The 23,086-nt window shown below is 35.4% G+C and overlaps 1 protein-coding gene across 1 annotated transcript in view; it reads left to right on the forward strand.

Moving 5' to 3' along the window:
• TRHDE (thyrotropin releasing hormone degrading enzyme) overlaps window positions 1-23,086 on the forward strand; it is a 349,173-nt gene that overhangs the window by 314,195 nt on the left and 11,892 nt on the right. Inside the window, exons 14-16 of the mRNA XM_006728228.3 lie at window positions 608-705; window positions 1,173-1,280; window positions 22,530-22,697. Coding sequence (XP_006728291.1) covers window positions 608-705; window positions 1,173-1,280; window positions 22,530-22,697 — 374 coding nt within the window. The remainder of the gene's footprint in view (window positions 1-607; window positions 706-1,172; window positions 1,281-22,529; window positions 22,698-23,086) is intronic.

Genomic DNA, 23,086 nt, shown 5'->3' on the forward strand with positions numbered 1-23,086 from the left:
CTTTCATTCCTTTGACAAAATTCAAGGACCATGTTAAAGTGAGGAAAGCATATTTTACATTGCTGCTAATATTTAAATATATCATTAGCTCAATGGATTGTTGACTTTGAAATGCCATATTTTTTACTGAAGAGTGTTCTGTGTGTGTCAGATTCAACAATGTTAGGCTAGTGGCTGGGCTTACATAACAGTTTTGCTTTAAATGTGCTCTATTGATGTGAAATGCATGAATGTTAGGTGCTTATTTTCCATAAGCTATATCTACATACATTTGTATATTTGTGTGCATGGCTGTCATTTTCACTATTCTTCAGTGTCCTTGTTTTGCTACAAAAATTGTCATCTAAAATAGTGAATAGTGCAAATTACTTAATCATTCAATAGGAAGTAAAGAGTAGACTTCCCCCATTGCAATTTTATTTTATCCTTATTTTCTATATTTGAAACACTGAGCTGGATAAAATTAGAGGATTTACCATGCCCATAATTTTACTGATATTTTAAAGTAGGTGCATTTCAAAAATATTTTAATCGTATTATGTAATTGTAATGATCAGCGTGGAGAGGTTTGAAACTAACATCTTTATTTCTTCTAACCCCCATTTAGGAATATATTTTAAAGCAAGTTGCAGCTACGTACATCAAGATTGGATGGCCAAAAAACAATTTTAATGGATCTCTTGTTCAAGCCTCCTACCAACATGAGTACTGTTTTATTTTCTTATTCGCTTCTTTTCCCCCAGAGCTGTACAATAACATACGAGTAGTACCATTGAGACTTTGGCAGCATGAGATGATCTTTCTTTCATTCTGCATCTTTCATTTCCCTTTGCTGGGAGGCCTGCTGATGGGTAGAACAGATTCCACTACCTGGTACTGAGAACAAAAGCATATCCTTGCCACGTTTCAGTGTAAGATCTGCCGTTATTGGTAAAGGGGAGATTTGAACCCAGCCCCCTGACCCCCCCAACTGTATTACTGTTTCCAGAGAAGACTTGTAGTATGCTGAGCTTCTCCTCTGCCTAACCATCTCTTCCTCAGCAAAATAGGATTTCTGTATCGGGAAATCATTTTTGTGCTGATTATTTATCTACTGCTTATGTAATGAATGACCCCTCCTCCCCAGATATTAACACTGCTTTTTCACTGTTTTTCCCTTGGATGGTACCTAGAGAACTCCGGAGAGAAGTCATAATGCTGGCGTGCAGTTTTGGCAACAAGCACTGTCACCAACAAGCATCGACACTTATTTCAGATTGGATTTCCAGCAACAGGAACAGGTAAATGGAACCAAATCCTGTATTTCTGATATGATTTCATACTGCTTTCAGATTCTCAGTGGATGCATTGCATTTATCAATTGGAGGAAAACAAGACAAGAAAAAAACACTGCAAAACTGTGTTTCGGGTTCATCGCTTATGAGGCAACAGCAGAAAAGCCACAATACACTTAACCTCTGGAGCGTGCTGTGGAGTTTTAAACTATCTTAACCTAGGCCCTTATTCTTCATAAGGTGTCAGCTTATTTTGAATTTGGATGGCTTTGCTATTCCGCGAGAATAAAATAATTTTATGTAGGCCTAAGGTTCTTTATAAAGGTTGTGGTATTCATAAAACAACGGCAAGCATATGGCATAAGTAAAGTAGTGTAACATATGTTAATATTAAAAACCAAAACCCATAAAGGTTATAGAAAAAATCTACTCTTTTAGTGACCCTTCACAGAGACCTTAAACTTGTATCTTATCTTGGAATTTCACAACACAGGATTTTAATACATAATGTGATGTTAAAATCATTTAATAGAATTACTTTTGATAAAAATATACTAAATGTCACTTATTAATGTTAATGAAAAGAATATTAAACATAAAAAAATTGAAGATCATGATCTTTTCACCTAGTTTTTTAAACCTTTTTAGTATCTTTATATTTCCAAGGACCTTTATGTTCCATTTCTTATTACACTTTGGGCAATTTATAATCACTCCTCCCCAGTCTTTGGCCCCTGTGTTAAGGAGCGTCTGATCAGAAAGGTGAGGAGCTGGAGGACAGTTTACTCAGATGATGCTCTTTTGCATGCCACCATGGGCTTGTCCCGAGCTCAGTGGCTGGGATGACTCCCTGAGAACAGAGAAAGGGACTTGTTCTAGGTGAATGTAGAGAACCACCAGAGTGTAACCTACTTAAGGAACAAATTGATTTTTGTCTTGTCAAAAGTTACTTAGGTTTAAATGTAGTATCTAACCAACTCCAGAGCAAAGCACAGCTATCCTGCTTTACAAATCTGTGAGAGAAATCTTTCACTGCATTACTAAGTCATTTGTCACCTTCTTTACCATTGTCTTGTTTACTCTTTAAGTTAACTGTTTCTGGTCTTATCCTGAGCTAAGAAGGAAAATATTTTACCACTATCGTCTCTCAGTTGATCCATCATGTACTCAAAGACAGTGATTAAATCTGTCACCAGTCTTCCCTAGAACTACAGCATTCTCCTTTATTAACTTTTACTAATGATTATCCTTTTTGCTAAGTCTTCTGGAAACTATTAAATTAAGCTTGGGAAATGTTATAACAAAAACTTTTCCTTTATTCCTACAACCTTCTTCAATTCTACCACATGTACTTAGGTGATGAACACATAAAAATGTATCCAAAATCAATACATCCAAAATTGTATTAGGATACATAATCATAAATACATATGAGAAAAAAAGGTAAAATATACTATTTAAAGATCATGGTCTCTGCCATTTTGTTTTTTATTTGATTAGTCTTTGTTTGTTTGTTTCATTTTGCTACAGACACATGCATTTTCTCAGACCTGACAGCTGCTTTTTAACCCATAAAAGTACAGCTATTGGGAAAATGCTATTTTTTAAATAATTCATTTATTTAACAAAATTTCACTGAGCAATTCTCAATACCAACTGGTGGCCAGAAAGCAAAGAGAAGAGGGAGAGCTCAAAATCAGTAGAGAGTACATCTCTATAAACAAATAGTTGTTCTTTGAAGCAAGAGCTAAGCACATGACAGTGTGAACAAGAAGGGAGGGACCACTGCTTTGGAGGAATCACATTCACCCCCATGAGGATGAGCAGGATCCTGTTGGATACAAAGGACAGGTGGGAGGCAGGGGCAGGTGAATGAGTACCTAAGGGGGTTGGGGAGCGGATGGGGATTCCAAGCAGAAGGAAGGCACTTGGATTAATGTTTCGTTTAACGAGTGTAGTAAATTTCGATTTGTAAATTTGAACAATCCATCACTTCCAAAATTCCCTTATACATGAAAGTTTATGTATGAGATATCAGTTCATTTCAGTTTTGATAACTCTGTCACTTATTTATGGCAAAATAACTAAATTTGGGTCTAATACTTGAAGGTTCTTTCATTCTTTCCTTCATCATTTGTATATTCTCTTCCTTTGCTTTCTTCTGTAACTAGAGAAGTAAACATGTTGAGTGGAACTAACTTTGTGTTTACTAAGATTTGCTCAGCCAGCCATATGACACGTCCCTGCATAGACAAGTGACCTCCTGTGGTGAGGGTACAGGGTACTCTCTGAGCTACCTGTGTGTGAGGATCAGGGATTTAACCTGTATTTTTTTCAGTGACAGCTTAATAATAAAATAGTGTGATCCTGTAGTTGATGCTGAGTTTAACTTTCTTAAATTGAGTCAATGAAGGGGACGGTAAGGTTGCTTTTTAAATGTGCCTGAAGAAACACACCAGTCAGTTGCGTTTGTTTGTTTGTTTAACTCTTTCACACCTTAAAAATCATCTTTAAGAAAAGCCTCCCGGGGTAATGCAATAGGATACTTATAAAACATTTTGGGAGATGCAGCATATATATGCCAATAAATTTAAAGGACAGTGAGTCACGGAAGTTAGCAGGGATTGTGAATCTGGGGTGCTGTGCTACTTTACAGCCCAATCTTGATATGCTGGGGAGATAGGCCCAATCAGCGAGGTTGGATTTAGGAAGATAGAATGGATGTGAAAGTTGGTGTTGGAAAAAGTAATGGAACAAAAAAGTGCATTGCAAAGCTAGAGATGGTAGTAGCAGAGAGAGAACAATTCAAGAATTACAGTGAATCATAAATTGAATGAGTCCACATTCTGATCCCTGTTAATATATTCAAATGCTGCAGTGTGTTGAATTGTAATGGTGATGTCATACATCAAAACGGATGAGCTACATTCAGGTCTTGTTAGGCTGTGATTTGGGGACTGAGTTCAGCAGAATACCACATCTCAGAAAAAAGACAAATTGCCAAGCATTCAGTAGAGAACAATACAAATAATAAAAAGATCTCGAAAACACGAGCTGTGAGAGGTTATGAGACCTGAAAATTTCACTCTAAAAAAAAGACATAGAGAAGATGATAGCCTTTTGCATGCATTAAAAACATAATAAAAGGGACAGAAATTGGTTTCTTTCACTGATTAAGACAAATAAACAAGAAATAATTGGCATAAGCTTCACTGAGTAAAATATAGGGATTATATTATTACTGTAGGTGAATTATTACTTGAAAATTTCTGTATTAAAACACTATTGAGATTCTACAATTAACTATACAGACATCACAATATGGTAATATGGTTTTTTTTTATAAGCAATTTAATCTAAAATTAAATGTGTGTCCATAATAACACAGCCTCTTAATTTTGTGATAATGTATTATTTTTCAAATAATGTTAAAAGATACAATTTGAAGTTTTAAGCCAAAACAGAATAAAAATTTAAAGTATTTAATTTTTAAAAAGTATTCAATAGATACTGATATCCATTCCCTAATAGATGAATTGATAACTGGTATCATCACTCTACTTAAAAAATATCCTGAAACAGTGGAGTACCTTCTACATTGTGGGGTATCAAAAATGTATATTGAATCGAAATGTATTGGAAATCATTTTGAAAACGGAAAAATTAGGGCCCTTCCATACTAAAAATTATAAGCAGAAGAGCATCTCTGGAGCTTTGCGACATACGTGATACATAAACTTGACCACTCATGCACTTCATTATAATGTTACTGGTATTATTGTCTTTAATGATGATCATAGTGAAAGATATATTTATTTATTGAGCAGTTAGTACATTTCAACTGCTTTCTGTGCATGATCTCATCATTTTTATTTCATTTTTATAGAAGACAAATCCAAAACTCACAAAAGTTATATAACTTGCCAAGACTATATGACAACTGGCAGTGGATCTGGGATTCCTTTCCCAGACTGCCTGCCCTTCTAACCTCACCGCATGTGATGCTGTGGTGGTATGTCAAATTACCATATATCAGTAATATGTGTTTGTTCAAAAATGATTTTAAAAAGACAAAAGAATAAAAAGGACACCCACCAGAACTTAAATACTCTCTGCAATGAGTATAAGCAATAGTCGAATGCAGGTTGTGCTCATGACATAAGCCCGTGGTTCCCGCATCTGGTCAACATGTAAGAATCGTTGAGAGGACCTGTGAAAGGGTTTGCTGGACCCCACCCCCAGTGTTCTGATTCAGTAGGTTGAATGGGGCCCAAGAACTTGTATTCATGACAAGTTCCCGTGTGATGCTGATGCTGCTGGTCTGGGGACCAGTCTTTGGGAACCACTGGTGTAGGGAAAAGCTACTGTCTTCAAAGTCAAAGACACCAGTGATCAAAATGTAGCTGTGCCATTAAGTGACCTGAGGCAAAACACTTGGTTTCATCATCTGAAAAATGGCAGTAATATTACTAACCAAACAAGACATAAGAATTATACAAAAGAATGCCTATTTATTATTTGGCTTTTATAGGAAATCATAAAAGATGAATCATCTTTGGAGTTGCCTTCTACTTGTTTTTACCATACAGGTGGGTGGTGTGAGTTTTAAATGGGGAAAGTAGGAATAAGTATAGAATAGAGCAGTACAGAACATGTATAGAATGCCCTCATTATCTGATCTTCTCTGTAAGTTTGGGAGTTATAAGCATGTGACCTGTAATATAAAATATAAAACAAAATATTACCATAGGGATTCTCAGATAGGAGCATGGGGATGTTTGCCCTTTTCTTCCTGCTTTAAGAAATACTGCTTGGCTTGGCCTCTAGGAAAATGTTTCTTTTTCCTCCCTCCCCTTCATCTGCTGCTCATGTCCCTCCATCTGCCATATCTCATTGTATCTCATAGGTAAAGAGCCCCAGTTTGGCTCCCTTCCTTTGTGTCTCTTTCTGCCCATCAATATTCGCTTTTCTTATGTGAAAACACAAAGGAGGACAGACAAAAGGCTCTTTTTGCTATAGTCTGTATATCTGGTTCAGAAACCTCATGTTTTCTTCTCCTAAAAACATGGATCCTAACTTATTGTCCATGTTCCCAAGTTATTATGGTCCTATTTCCCTGGTTCTGTACACTGCTATTTATATTCTACTAAGAAGAATATATCTCAACGTTGAATATATCTCAACGATTCTTACATGTTGACCAGATGCGGGAACCACGGGCTTATGTCATGAGCACAACCTGCATTCGACTATTGCTTATACTCATTGCAGAGAGTATTTAAGTTCTGGTGGGTGTCCTTTTTATTCTTTTGTCTTTTTAAAATCATTTTTGAACAAACACATATTACTGATATATGGTAATTTGACATACCACCACAGCATCACATGCGGTGAGGTTAGAAGGGCAGGCAGTCTGGGAAAGGAATCCCAGATCCACTGCCAGTTGTCATATAGTCTTGGCAAGTTATATAACTTTTGTGAGTTTTGGATTTGTCTTCTATAAAAATGAAATAAAAATGATGAGATCATGCACAGAAAGCAGTTGAAATGTACTAACTGCTCAATAAATAAATATATCTTTCACTATGATCATCATTTATAAATACTATAAATTTTCATAGGCTAAAGTTATACCAGCCAGACCTGCCATTTTTCTGCTCAGTTACCAGCATATACATTTTGCAGATGAGTGAAGCCAGCAGGGAGTCTATACGGAATAATGGAAAGGACAGGGCTGCCCAAAACTCCGTGGGCTGGGGTGAGGAATTAGGTTTGCTCCTAATTGTAATGGTGATGTCATTAGACAGCTAGGTTGTCATTAGACAGCTGTGGCTTTTGATGAGTCCATGTTTACTCCAAGTCTCAACCCTGTTTCTAAAGCAAGGCCATTGACCCCAAATCTCCAGGGCTTATATTAGATATAACAGTCCAAAATTTCATACTCCCTGTCCATGAACATAAATCATTCAATTTCCTCCTGATATGTCCACTGTTGGTTCTCTTTTGATTATTATTATACAGTTATTTGATTATTATACAATTTAAAGGATGCATTTTCATTTATTCACCTATTCAGTAAGTGTGTATCGAGCAGCTACGATGTGTCGACACCGTGCTGGACACTTGGAAGGCAAAGTCCCTTCATTCAACTGATGCCTGCCCCTGTTACTTCCCTGTCATCGAGAATATGTGGTTCATGCCCTGACACACCCTAAAGATTTGTGGTGGAGGCAGGGAGAGTGTAGGAGGGAAACAGAAATTGTTCATATACACACACACCTAAACATGAAACTCAGAAAAGTGCAACCAAGAAGTCTGTGGTGTTCTGAGAGAATGTCATGGGAATTTGACCAGATCAGAGACCAGGGAAAACTTCCAGCCCTGAGAGCTAGTGGTGGAAATGAAAAGGACATATTTGAGCATGACTGAAGAATGAAGAGTGAGAGGAGTTAATGATTGCTTGCATATAAAGGGTAAAAAAGGAAGACATTAATGACAGTCCACTGGAATAATCCAATAGAGCTCAAACATTTATATATACTAATTGCCAAAGACAACATTTTTCAGTCTCTATCCTAAACTCTCCATCATACATGTAAATAATTGCAAGGATTCACCTTTCAGCATATTATAAACAGACACTTTTTTAAACAAAATTCTTTCAAACCCCTGAATGTATTCAATGGAATTGAAACACCCTAGCTACTTTAATACCCCCCGTTAGCCATTTAAAAATATGATTTATGTTTTTACTTAACAGCCACAAATTTTATATTATTCTTTTCTTCTCCCCCAAATTATATTCTAATATATCTTTGCTAGATAATCCTTTCTGGACCACCCTATCATACTTCTCTGCAATAGGAAATATATACATACAACACATACAGACATATACACACATAATTTTTTCATGTCATAAAATCCTATGTTAATTTTTTTTCAAAATTGAGTTTTTATTACAATGATTGCTTGTATATAATTGACCAACATAAATACATGGCAAACTCTGTAATTTCCAAACATAAAAATTGTTAAATATGAATGTTAAAATTGAGATTGGTCTTTTTCCCGAACCAGTTTATATATTCACAGACAAATATTACTCAATGCTAGAATGAGAAAAGTTTCACCATCAATTCTATTTGATTTTTATGTTAAAGTACTGAGAAACTTTATACATAAAAATAAATAGATAGGAATGGGAGGTGTTTTGTTACAGCAGTGTGACACAGTTCTTTTGTCTTCCCAAGTGTTGTGCCAAAAATTACATAGTAATCTATCACCAAAATTTTTAAATTATCACCTGACAACTTGATTAGACCCTTCTTCAATTTTGATGGAAGCTAAGAATTTAAAAAATTGAAAACTCATTTTCTAGATATCAACACCAATATTTAGAATTTTTATTTGATATTGCAGTACAATGTACCCTCGGAAGATGCAAGTTGAGTGAAAGAGAAATATACCTTTCTCCTGGAAAATGAAGGAAAGTGGGAGAAAGGTTTTTATGAAAAGAGAAGTATCCGTATGAAAGTTTAGAATGTGGAACTTGATTGCTGTAAAAGTACCCATATCCTTAGGTATTCTTTAAGAAATCTTTCCTTACCCCCAGAGTTAGGAGCACCTATCTTGGTGACACTAGGAGGTGGGTAGAAATGGAAGGAATGAGTGATAGATTAGATTGTTTAGGGAGAGAATGTAACATAAGGAGAGCGAAGGTGAAGAATTGAGAAATCACAATTTTGAATAGCTGGGTATCATCCAGACATGAGTTGTGGTCCTTGAAGCTTAACATTTATGGTGTCTTCTGAAAGTTGTTTTATTCCCTCTACCAATGTTCATATTTTTAAATTTATTATTAATCCTTTTCACTATGAATGCAAAGAATTTTATCTGTTTTAAGATAGAGATCTATCTATAGATATGAATACCTGAAAACAGTGGATAGTGTAAAAATATGTCTGGAATTTATTCTTATAAATATGTCCCCAGGAACCTGTACAATTCTTAAAACTTATTTCTCCTTAAAAAATCCCACTATTTCTACACTATTTTACCTTGCAAAATAGGCAGTTTATATCTTAGTTTCAGAATAGTTTTTATGATTTTCTCATACGTATTTAAAAATTTAACTCAAAGCATTATTTTTCTACATTAAACCAAACCTGCTTTTACAAGTCAAGTTCTATATCCTCTTTAACTCCTAACTAACACCTGGCCTAGAAACTTTTTTTTATCAGAGTATCAGAAATTATTTCATTTTTACTTTCTAAGAGTTTAGGGAGGATGCTGTAAAAGGTAGTCCTATTCTCAGTAGACTATGTTAAGTAGCTCAAAACTGATTGACCTGTACTTTTAGTCATTTACGTTTTTACTTGCATGTGAGGTAACACAGCATCATGTACTGTCATTGTTTGCCTTATTTTTTTACTGTCCACAGTTGGGGCACTGGTTAATAGAGAACTTCATGCAAATTCTACCCTGAACATTCTTCATAACAGACCCACTGAGGTGAGGGGAAAAATATAGTGAATTACCTACTTGAATGTTTGTAATGCTGATTTTAAAAAAAGTATTTTAGCTAGTTTTCCCCAATGTAAAATTTGAGCACACATGTTTTTCACTTTTATCATATACTTGGAAAATAAAACTTAACGGGTAGCCACTTCCCTTCCATCATCTTTCTGCCCTAGGAATTGTATATTTCAGTAGTTAACGGCCAGTCACCTGGTTATGAATTGTTGCCTGTGTAACCCTAGCACAGAGATTTAAAAGTTGCTCATGAAAATATTTAAAGCAGAAAGTGGTATGGGAACCTCTGGAATAATTCACAATTACCATCAAAATCATCACTACTGTTAACATCTTATCAATTTATCCCTCTGTAGTTCTTCAAAGCTAATACAAATTTAATATGCTGCAGCCCTCCTCCCTCATTGTGACCAATGCAGTATTACAGGGCTATGTTCCTCGGTCCACCTTTGGATAATGGGATATCTGGTTAATAGTTGACTTGGTTTTTATCTTTCAGCTTCATTTCTAAAATAAAGTAGTATTGCACATTTCTTCCATAGTAATATATCTCCTTAATCCAATCAATATTATTTCAGACTTGTACACTACTTGATTCATGTGCTAAATATATCTTGAACCTCTGCTGCATCTCAGGCATCATACTAAAAGACACCAGAGATCCAGTGATGAACAAAAGGACAGTTTCTGCTTTCCTGGAGCTTATAGTCCAGTGGGATAGACTGAGACTAATCAGATGTCATACAAACACTTTAAGATTTTAACTGTATTGAGAAGCCAGAAGGGAGATTTCTAAGAAAAGGGCAATTTTACCTATCAGTGAGTTGACATTCTTGCAGAGTGACAACTGACCTGAGGCCTACGGGACAAATACACATTCATCAGGCAGAGAGAGAAAGATGTTACCTAAAAGAAACAGTGTACAGGAATGGCCTTCTTCCTCAACATTTCTCAAGATTAAAGTCTTGGTACTTTCCAAAAGCGTCACTGTTTGGGCAGAATCTGTACTAACCCAAGGACATCCTCTGCAAGTCTTGCAATTTTTTTTCCAGTTAATCATGTTTGTTTTGTTTTTATTTGCCGAGAAGAGCAAAAATCCCAGTTAATTGATCATGCGCCTTCATCAAAGCTTTAGGGAATCGCTCTTCTAAAATTAGAGTATGTTACCAAACAAAAGTGTTTTGGAACACCTATGTAGAAGAAAAATAATATACGAAGTGTAGGAAGTGTGCTTGCTATCTGAATTAATCCAATTGTGAATTCCTTTGTCAAACTAGAAATCTCGTTCATAACCAGTAGTCCTATGTGATTTACCATTTGTGGAAGTAGAGGTCATCTATTAAGATTCCTAAAGTAATGACTACACCCGTATACAGAAGAGGGCTTTATTATCTCTCTTTTCCGAAGCTTCTCTGGAATCACACTGAGAGTTCCACTTTTCCTTGCCATTGGGAGAATTCAATACATGCTGGCTTAGTTCAGTCCATCGTGAGATAAATATTTGACTAAATGACCTACTTGAGGGACTAACTAATCTGAATGTATTTTTTTAATTTACTTCTTGGTGTAGCAGGGAGTTTAATTGCCTCAAGAGCTAATGTAACTTCAGTAAGTGCATATTTCTATTCATTTTCTTATAGTCATATTTAGTTTCTAATCTAAATACACTAACAATTTTATATTCTAATTTAAAAGGCAGAAATAATCCTACACTTGTTTTCTTTTTCCTGACCCTTTTGGCTTTTTCCTGACATTTTACTTAAAAAAAAAAATTCTATTACAGCCGTGCATAGAAGCAAATAGTCAATAGTATTTTTTTAAGGTATTTTAATTTTTAGAGAAGCATGCTTTTGAAGGTGACTTCATTTAATTTAACTGTTTTTCTTTTCAGTATAATTGGTTTTTCCCCCATTTCTGCCAATAGTAATTTTCCTATCATGCTAGTATTGTTTGCCTGATATTATACCAACTTCAGGCATAATCCTATTGAACTTTTGTCCCATCTATCAAAAGATATGCTTATTGATTAGTTATAGAATAGCTCTATTTTAACCGCCTGACTGTTTGTCACAGTACAAGTGCTAAGTGAATATGGATTTCCATGGGCAACACAGGGAGCAATGTTGATTCACTCACAGTAGTGATCACTAGTATTTACTAAGCCAGAGCTGGAGAACCAACAAAAATATTTGCAGTTTCCAAAACATTTTTACTTACTCACAGAGAGTGGATTATAGTAATAGATTCAGATTCAGGTTTATGACAACTGCTACCAACCACTATAAAGAAGAAATTTCCTCCACATTTTCCAAAAATAATGTAAACACTGAGAAGATTCAGCAACATTAACGACATTTCCTTTTTGTTTATTTCCCCCCCTTGCGATTAAGACTTAGGACTGATTCTATACATGTAATTCATTCTAGCTCAAAATGAAAGTGAAAATAATTCATGTTAGGCTTTCTAATGATAGTGCAATAATATTTACTTAATATTGTGATAATGTTGATGGAAAATGCTCTACAAGCATCAAATACTGTTTTGTGATATATGTATTTTAAATTTTGTGATATATATACGTATACACATATACGTATATATATCTCAAAATATCTAAAAGTGAGAAAGAACTTGTATGACTTGTAATTTCTTGGCAATAACAGGAAAAATAAAAGCGCATGCACACTGTTGTGGGTTGAATAGTGGCCTCTAAAAGATATGTCTAAATCCTAAACACTATCTGTGAATACGACCTTATTTGGAAATAGGGTCTTTGCAATGAGCTCACATGGATTTAGGGTAAGCCCTAAATCCAGTGGTGATGGTACACATAAGAGACAAAAAAGAAGGCACAGAGAGACACAGAGGGAAACTCATGTGAAGACAGAGGTAGAAATTGAAGTAATGGGTTTGCAAACCAAGGAATGCCAAGGATTGCTGGAGGCATGGGAACTAGAAGAGAGGCATAGAACAGATTCTGCGGAGCCTCCAGAAGAAAGCAATGCTGCTGACACCTTGATTTTAGACTTCTAGCTATAGGAACTGTGAGAGAAGAGATTTCTGTTGTTTTAAGCCATCCAGTTTGTGGTACTTTGTTATGGCAGCTCTAGTAAACTAATATGCACACCTTTAGCCTCTGCTTCCTATTCAAAACTTGGTTTATGATCAACATTTTGCATTGTTTTTCTTTCCTTGATGGAATGTCAAGGGATGCTACAGATAGCAAGTTCAACTTTTAACTTTCACTGACTTCTTCCTGCTCTTAAGGTTTTCATCAAGAATGAGATACTGAGAAGACAGTTCTTAGTCCTCCCAAAATTCAGACAAAACTATTGTCAGTGTTCATAAAATTATTTTTGTAAATGTGTAAAAAAATATATGGGGTGGTCAATGGTATGAAAATAGAATAATTATGTAGAGATATCCCCTAAAATTCACAGCAAAGAACCCATGCTCATGTTTTAGGATCCCTCCTAAATATTTTGAAAGAGTCTCTTCTTTTTTTCTTTTTCATGATTTGAGATTCTTTTTATAATTAAAAAATCAAATAGAAAAAATTCACATGACTTCTATTTTATTTTCATATATACATAAACACTGCTTATTTTATTCTGCAATATAGAGTGCAGGTATCTAATATATATTCTGCTTTCTGTTCTCGTCATACACATCAATGCTACAGCTAGAACCTGCCAGTTACATGTATATGTGCATATATACATTTGTTATTTCAGAAAATCATAAAATTTGTGGCGACTTTTTAAAGATACGTGTTTTTCTTAGATTTATCGTCTGCCAATGCAAAATATGCCTTTTGCCTTATTTTGTAACTTTCTCATCCACTCTTGCCATTCCCCTTTCCTCCAGGACCCAGATTGTTGGAGTTTTTTTCCCAATAATTTTCTGTTACCTTATATAATAGGTATAAATTATTTTTAACTATTTTTAATTATCAAATTTAATTATATCTATCCTTATTCCTTAAAGCACACGCACACATGTATGAAGTTTACCGTGGATTTCACTGCTTTTTCTTTTTTTTTTAAAGATTTTATTTATTTATTTGAGAGAGAGAGAGAGCACATGAGAGGGGGGAGGGTCAGAGGGAGAAGCAGACTCCCTGCCGAGCAGGGAGCCCGATGCGGGACTTGATCCAGGGACTCCAGGATCATGACCTGAGCCGAAGTCAGTCGCTTAACCAACTGAGCCACCCAGGTGCCCCTTCATTGCTTTTTCACAGGAGGGTCAAAGTGAAACCATAGAACATCTAGGATTTGATATGAATAAGAATACTTCTCTATTTTTAAAAAGTACAGTATATTTTGTGTGTGTAATGAATGTGCCAATTAAATCTCTGAAAACCTGCAGAATTACATGTTGTAAAATTTACTTCGGCCAAAGTAAAATCTATCTTTAGTTGGGGACCTTGCTATTGAGAAAGATACATTACTTATTGCCTACCCATGACAGCTTAGTAGTTATGCCTAAAAAAATTAACTAAATTGCCATAGTTGATTCTTCCCAGGCTGGAGAAACAGCCTTGTTAACCTCAGTGACCTTGACAGTGCATTAGAAAAGAAAGTAAACCACATTTGCACAGGCCCTCCCATTTATAAAAGTAGTATTTTGATGGATACAGTAAATCTGTGTAATTTTCAACCTTCCTACGAAGAATACAAAAGACAATGGATGTTGCTATAAATTATGCCTGGGCAATAAGAATTATTTGTCAAGGTGGAGCCCGATGTCATCCAGTGGGGTTTTTATAAACACTCAGTCCTGGGTCATGATTTGAACGAGCACAGAGCTTATGGACTGCTGATGTTTCTAATGTGTGGTTTTCATCATCATCTTGTGTCTTCATAGTTAACATACAGATTCCTAATTATTGTGATTCAGACATCACAATCATATGTATGTAAATTTAGACTTCTTATCCCAGGTGGCACTTAACTTTACAGTGCAATGGCCAGAGCCCAGTGAAAGAAACTTAAATATCACAGATCAAGACAGAGCAGGTTCCTTGAGAAGCCATGGATAATGGGCACCTGGTAATCAGTAAACAATCTCATCTCTAACACAGGCATCTATAAATAGGGCAATTTATCATCCATTTCACAACGTCTACTACCACTGTATGCCTCTTAAGTTTTAAATGATGCTGTGCTCTTAGAACTATTTATACCAGCAACCTGCTGCTCACTGTTTCAGAGTGAGTCATCAGAGATAGCTTAATTTTTCTACTTTTGTTATAAAGCAGTTTGATTTTTTTGAGCTCTCATGGGTATAATTGATTCTGGATGTCATAATGGTTCTGAGTTGTGAAATGTTAAATAACAATGTCCTAGGCTTTTCAGTGGAGTGAGTGGTTAAAATCCAGGACAAAGAAACAGTTTAAACAAGTCAAGTCACGAATTCTCTAATTGTTTGTTGTTGTTTTTTTCTATTACATTTTTGTGGGTCTTTGTCATTGCCTGTCTTTGTCATCATCATGCTGCATGTTTTGGCCTCTGTGAACACTTCTCACTTGGGTTCTTTCTTTCTACCTTTTCTTTGATGTCTCCTTCTTTTTATCCTGTTCTTGGTAATGTTGTCTGGGCCACCTGGGTTCTTAAGTTTTTGTGCTTTAGCAATTATATTTTATAAAGTGGTCTTATAGCCTAAATATTTACCCTCATCATCCCTCTTCCTTCCTACCAGTAGCAATAATAGCTATTTTATATATGGGACTTAAAAGTTTAAAATGTAATGTCATGTAAATTATTTCAGCTTAAGTAAAGTAAATGTCTCTTTTAAAGTACAATAAAAGCCATTTAAAAAGAGTGCCGTTATCTTAAAGTATAATCTTTTGATAAACTCTGTATAGTAACAGTTAAGTGAGCCCCCCTTCAGCCATCCTTTTTCCTTTCATATGGGAAGAGCAGCATATGCCTCTTTGCAAATATGCAAGAATCAAACATAAAGAGGTATTGAACATTTCAGAACACAGTAATTTTATTTTTTTAAACATCTCTTTTTTTTAAGTTTTTTTTTTTTTTTTTATTTGATAGAGATACAGTGAGAGAGGGAACACCAGCAGGGGGAGTGGAGAGGGAGAAGCAGGCTTCCCGCCGAGCAGGGAGCCTGATGATGCGGGGCTCGATCCCAGGACCCTGGGATCATGACCTGAGCCGGAGGCAGACATTTAACGACTGAGCCACCCAGGCGCACCAGAACACAGTAATTTTAAATATAGTTGGTCTGTTATCCTCCTGGTGGATCCGTCTCTATGTTTTGAGGTCCAAAGGGCCACAAAGACTGGCTTTGAACTGCCTTTTCCTTTGTTCCAAGGTTTTAGTGTCCCTTTGTTATGCTTAAGTTTCAGTGGGAATGAGCAGGCCTGGTGTGGACGCAAGAGAGAGGAGTCTCTGGAAAAAGAGCAGCCCCAGCTGCTGCCCCCCAGGTGCCGGGCCCACAGCACTGCGGCCCAGTGTTCTTTCCAAAGGTCCCTGATGCACGCTTCACATGGGATTCTTTGCTAGGGGCCTTGTAGAGATACTATGAAACAGTACTGCTTCTGGGTGCCAGGGTTTTGATATGGATTTGGTGGCATGTTTGATTGACAAGTATACCGGTGAAGTTAGGTGGGATTATAAAACTGTGTTTTATTATAATGCCTTAATGTATTGTCAGTCATGATTTTTATAATTACTCATTCACTTGTAGTGAGGTTGTCTGAAAACTTTCTTTCTTTTTAGTCCTGTACTCTTTTGGGAAATATGGAGATATTTGTTGCCACTTCATACTACTAATAATAGTAATAAAAATAATGAGGAGGAATATCCTTACTACAAATTGAGACCGTTTTCTACGTACCCTGCACTTGGCTATGCGTGGCATTTAGATAATGCCCGTACTGAGCTCCAGATATGTACCAAGCACTGTGCTCGTTTAATCATTGTAATAACCTTGTAAGGAATGGTTTTCCCCATTTTCCAGATGAGGAAACTGCTGCTTAGCTGCAAAAGGTCACATGTTCTTTCTAAACAGCTTTAAGTTTTATTCAAGATAGCTTTCTTGGGAGCAGCCAAGGGACAAAGAATGAAAGATGGCAGTAGGGGATACTATGAACAGGGTCAACCTTTGTAAATGCAGGTTATTTTTCTGATATTTTAAAGTCAACAATTGCCCTGAAAGAAGTAAGAGTATTGGTACTTACAAGGTCAAACAAGATTTAGAGTATTGATGAGGAAGCCTCAACCAAAGCTGTCTTTTAACTTTTAGATTAGACAAATGATCTTTCAAATGAATTAATTAACTGCAAATTAATTAAAATTAATTAAACGGTAGGCCACAGACCAAATTTCTTTCAGTGCCACTGAAAGAAATAGGTGCTCTTAGAGAGGCTAGTGATTTGAGAAATTTTTTTCATTGTCTTTGAAAATAATGAAATCTGCATTTCAGTGTTAATACAATTGATAATGAAAAGAATCTTGTACTAACAGAGCAGGAAGGGACTTTAGAACTCATGTACTTTAGCCCTGTCCAATTAGGATGAAAAATGAAGCCCAAAGCAATGACCTTGACTCGCCCAGTCCTAGAGGCAGTTATTGGCTAAATTAGGTCTACTGAGAACCTGCTTAAAAATAGATCCCTATCATGATTAAGCATCAAAATTTATATTTTAAAATAGTATGATTTTTTTTCCTTTGGCCTGTATAATTTCCTCTGGGAGATATTTTAACTGTATCATCAGAATTGTTTCTACATATTATTCAATAGCGTTTTTCTATATTGGAATATGTTTTACTCTAATAGTAATAGAATTTTGTCTTTATAAATGTAATTATACATTTACTTATCTTATTTCCAAAGTAATTGTCAAATTTATTAAATGATTAAATTTGAAATACTTGAATTAAAAAAAGAAAGACTAGTTAACTGTAATCCCTCAACCCAGAGGCAAATGTTAATATTCTCTTGTTTTTTCTTTTAGTCTTTCTTTCTAACATACACATTACATTTTTTTCGCTTAATGTAGTCATATTATGTATGTTATGTTCATCCTTAATAATATAGTTCATCATATTAAATAATGTATTTTATCATATCATTAAATATTAATCTATAATACATCATTCTGTGTTGCTATTTATATCTTCAACAGGTCCCTTATTGTTATTTTAGATGTGCCCTGATTTTTTACCTTAAAAAACACCTACAACAAAGAAAATTTTTATAGCAAAATCTTCAGAAATGTGTCTGTTAATTTATCAACCTACTTCACAAATTTCCATTTAATAACTAAAATACCAATTTACTAAGATTTAAAATACTAGTCCCATTCCACCATCATTATTTAACTCAGTAAAAAAATTTTTCTAGATTTTTCTAAATTTTTAAAATCCCTCTATTTTTCTACCTACTAAATTTTTTTAACTTCTACCCCAAAGCATTTTGTTTTCATGCATTTGCTTTTGGCAAAGTAAAAAAGGTTCAACATATCACCAAAATACAAAATAGATTATTTCAAGATGCTAACTGTTACAATTTCAAAACTATTTTGCTTTCAAAACTTTTACCATACAAATGAACTTTGTCATGATCCTATTTAAAATGAGAATAGATTAAAAACTATAGTACAAGTTACACTAATTAGGTAATAATTTTCTGCAGTGTTAGACCCTCAAGAAGATAGACACTTCCTTTTGGCTAAGAATTCCTCTGTTCATCTCCTACGAAGGCAGATAGGAGAGACTAGCTTCCTGGTCCTGTATATGGATACTACAGAGAGAAAAATAAGCACAGCTTTCCTTCTCTAGATAATAAAATTCCATTAAAAGATTTATTTCTGAGGCAGCAGCTTAAAAGAAATGACCATGGGATATTCACATTCTTATAAACAATTTCCATGTCCATGAGAAGGGGCCGTGCCTCCCTGTAATCCTGATATCAAGAATCTCACAAAACTCATTTGTACTGCTCATAACTATGGGTTCTTGGGTTCTGTGGGGTTTTCAGCCCATGCTTTCCAAACAAATGAGCTTTTTCATTTGTTCCTTAATGACTTTGGTTTATACAAAGAGATCTTAAACTGTCCCCAGAGCAATCATTTTGCTAAAATGTTATTAGAACATCTTTACAAATTTAGCAACAAAAGGGGCTTCATTAACAATGGAAGTCATTGGGAACCTAGGCCCTTAGCAAATTCAGTGCTCACCAGTCTTGTTTTATTTTCAGCAATGAGGACAATAATGTTATGAACTATCCATTGACTCCTTAGTTGGTGGGTGGGTAAGGAAGTTGAGGGGTGCATGCCGTGGGAAGAGATGCTCGAAAAATCAGGGTGGTATTCTCCTGTTAATCAGTTCTGTCCTTGCCCTTCGAAGGAGACCTGTGAACCGGAAGCAGCACATTCGCATGGCATCTACTAATAGAGTTATTTCTTTCCTGAGAGTTTTGGAGATTTGCAGCTGAGACCGAGGGCGGTTTTTCAATGGCCCATCCACAGGCTTGAGATTATATATGTAAACATATGTGTGTCTCATTTTTATAGTAATCAAATTTGATACATCTGCTGTGCACAGAGGGATAGCTGCTGACAAGCCTGAAAAGTTGACCTGCAGCTTCTGGCAGAGCAAATCCAAATTATGGGGTCTCTCTCTTGGTTTGGGACTGCAGCTTGAGATCCGGAATCAGCTTTGCTTTTAAAGGCCTCCTTTGCCTAGGATAACTTTTGCTAGATTCCTTCAGGGTGGTCTGTCATTTTATCCAGCACTTTATTGCTGAGTGCCCTTTTAAGATTTTTTTCTCCGTGCTGTGTGTATGACCAGATTGCCATAGAGCAGTTCCTTAAGTACAGTGCTCACCTATGTCCTTACGCTCACCCAGAGGCTGCATTTTAACAAGGATAGCTTCAGTGCTGGTGGGCACCATGGATACTTATTGTTGGAAATCCAGTCTTGCCCATATTGAATATTTCTCAAAGATGACTGATTTAACTGTGTATTGGAAAATTAACTTAAAAAAAAAAGGTTAGCGGCGACCCTGTGGCCACTTCAGCACTGAGAGCATGATAAGTTGGATGTGTCCATATTACTCTGATGACTACCACTAATAGAAAACAATGTATCATACTTCTGTTGTCATAGCCATCTCTAAGCTGATAAAAATGGGAAAGACTTTCATGTACAGATCACCCTGGATCTCAGTTTACTATATAGTGGTGATAGTGCAAAATATCCTCTCTGAGAACAGAGTTCCCTCTCCTGCAAAAAGAAGTTTATAATGCAGACGGCATGATATTATTATATAGACTAAATAAAATGTATAACCTGGAACATGGTATTGCACAGAATTGCTATTTCCTGCCTGTCGTGCTCCTCTAGCCAGTGCCCAGGACTTTGGACGGGCTAGTCCATTTATTCATTTGTATGTGCATCTTACACAGTTCTGCATCAGTCAACAACATCTACTGAATAACAAAATATGGACTATTCCTACTGATTATGATATAGGGCAGTCAAGTTATTTCTAAGGAATATAGTTAATATCTTTTTTTTTGCATTTTCTATATTTCTGTATGCTTTTTCTACTTGAAACCATTGATATTGGAGATGGATTTCATAGGCAGTAAAAAACCTAATTCAATGGGCTCTATCCCTATATTCTCTTTAGTAGATTAGTAGCTTAATGACTTTCTATTAGGTCTAACATTAAGAAAATATACATTGAGAAAAAAAGAAAATATACATTAATTTATGAGCTGATGATTTCAGTAGACATTTTATTGTTTTTTCTTGCAAATTTTTCTATTGATCTCTTGGCCAAAGTCATAACAATGATACAGTGTTTTGCTCTGTAGCCTATAATATTTGGGAGAAAAGACTCATCCTCTTTTCTAGTTGTTGATTTAGAGAAAGACGAGGTTTCTTAACTTTTTTATTATAGTTAGTAAAGATGGAAGCATATTTGTAATCCTGTATGCTATCTACCATGATTGCATGTGGTAGCAATGTTTTCTGAAGCTCTTGGATGGTTTCTTCTGATGTCTGTGTTCCTTTAAAAACAAAACAGAGTGCTTGCCTTCTAATACCACAAAGAAAAAAGGCTTCAGTTAGCGAGGTTAAAGTAACTTTTCTCCAAATACTCCAAATTACTTCTAGGAAGAGACAGAATAATATAGTTTTAGGCATTTCTGGGAACAATTAATTTTGTATGATACTTCTAGCAAATATAAGCATTGTGGTATCCTGAAACACAATCCTCAATATTCTGAGTGTAGCCCTACTTAGCTGCTTAACAGAATAAGATGAAGCTTATCTTCCTGGTGGTCATTCAGACACTTCCTCCTGTTTTCTAAATACCCCTTCAACCATAGCGTGTTTTAACCATCAATCAAGGTCCTAAATCTTTAGAAGAGATTGTTTTATCTTGCTACCCAGAGAAAACACCTCTTAATCAGCCACATTCAAATTACAAGTGAGAAATTTAAATAGTAGATCACTGAATATGACACAAAGCAGACATGTATTTGTCTTTGACTTTTTGTAAGTATTCTAGTGTTCTTTCAGAGAATTCGGTTTTTAAAATGTGGGATATATACTGAGACTTAGAGAACAATATTTAGTAAAAAATTGCTATGGTAAAGTAAACATGAGCATTTACAACTTATAAATAGTCAAGAGTAATTAAATCCACTCACGGTTTCCCACCATAATATTTATTTTGGAGTCCAAGTCAAATTTGTTCTATTTTTATAGTCACTTTTATAATTGTAGGGAAAAAGAAATTTCTACTTTCTCAAAATTTATTACTTTATGTTTTATCTGTTTATTATCTCTATCGGTAATCTTCTAGGTTCCAAAATGTGAAGACCTATTTGAGAAAACTAATTTTAGGGAGACTTGTCTATGATTTTAGGAGAAAATGTTTGTTTTATTCAAATTAGTCTCTTCAGCCTGTGCTTTCTTGTCATTCTTGGGTCTACCAATTATGAGAGAAAATGTTTGGTTGGTAAGTGTATTAATGTTGGTGGAAATATAAAGCATCCTGTTTGCATTGTTTTTTTAAGCCTTTGTGTTCTGATTTTTTAAGATTTTATTTATTTATTTGACAGAGAGAGAGGGAGAGAGAGAGAGATCACAAGCAGGGGGAGTGGCAGAGGGAGAGGGAGAAGCAGGCTCCTAGCTGAGCAGGGAGCCTGATGCAGGGCTAGGTCCCAGGACCGTGGGATTATGACTTGAGCCGAAGGCAGACGTTTAACCAACTGAGCCACCCAGGTGTCCCGTGATTTTTGTTTAAATATAGTTTCAAGAGTAGAAATAAAACTTGCATTCAAAATACATTATTTTACATCATTCAATTGCCAATATTTTTGAATATTGTTACTATATAGTATTATTCTCTTTCAGGTAAAATCTAATTAACAAAATCATCTTTTTTAAAAACTCACTGTAGGGGCGCCTGGGTGGCTCAGTTGGTTAAGTGACTGCCTTCGGCTCAGGTCATGATCCTGGAGTCCTGGGATTGAGTCCCACATCAGGCTCCTTGCTCAGCGGGGAGGCTGCTTCTCCCTCTGACCCTCTCCCTTCTCATGCTGTTTCTCTCTCTCTCTCTCAAATAAATAAAATCTTTAAAAAAAATAAAAAAAAACTGACTGTAGTAAATCAGCATCTGTCTTTAGTTTCAATGCTATGAAGCTTTTAATTAACAGAAAACCAACATGGGTTGCTTCTTTAGAATACCACTAAATGTTAGAGACATCGTCTACTGTACAGGAGTTTCACTACTAGATGAGGATGTCTGGGAATTCATATGGATGAAATTCCACTCCACCACAGCAGTTTCTGAGAAGAAAATATTATTGGAAGCCTTAACTTGCAGTGATGACAGGAACTTATTAAATAGGTGGGTCAATTAATTTTCTAAATTTATTTGTGTAATGAGAGTACTCTCTGTTAATCAAACTACACTGAACTTGATTTTATTATCTCGAATATATACTAGTTACTCTAAGATGTATCTTCTATAGCTAAGGAAAATTGCCATGTTGACATGACTAAAGCTAATTGAATCGAAAGAGATACCTTTGTTTCTCACTAAATAATAGGACAATATTTCATTGAAAAAGGAAGTATTTACTATAAAGATTTTTTAAAGTGAGTTGATAGCATCAAAACAAAATTGTGATTTCTTCACCCGCAAGAATTTTTCAAAAGTTAATTAATGAGCTAATTAAAGTGCTATGATTTTGCTCTTCCCCCTTTTATAAACAGAAAATTGTTCTGTTGGTAAGT

The sequence above is a fragment of the Leptonychotes weddellii genome, chromosome 5 (genome assembly GCF_054177405.1).
Source record: "Leptonychotes weddellii isolate Sample4059 chromosome 5, ASM5417740v2, whole genome shotgun sequence".
NCBI classification, from domain to species: Eukaryota; Metazoa; Chordata; class Mammalia; order Carnivora; family Phocidae; genus Leptonychotes; species Leptonychotes weddellii.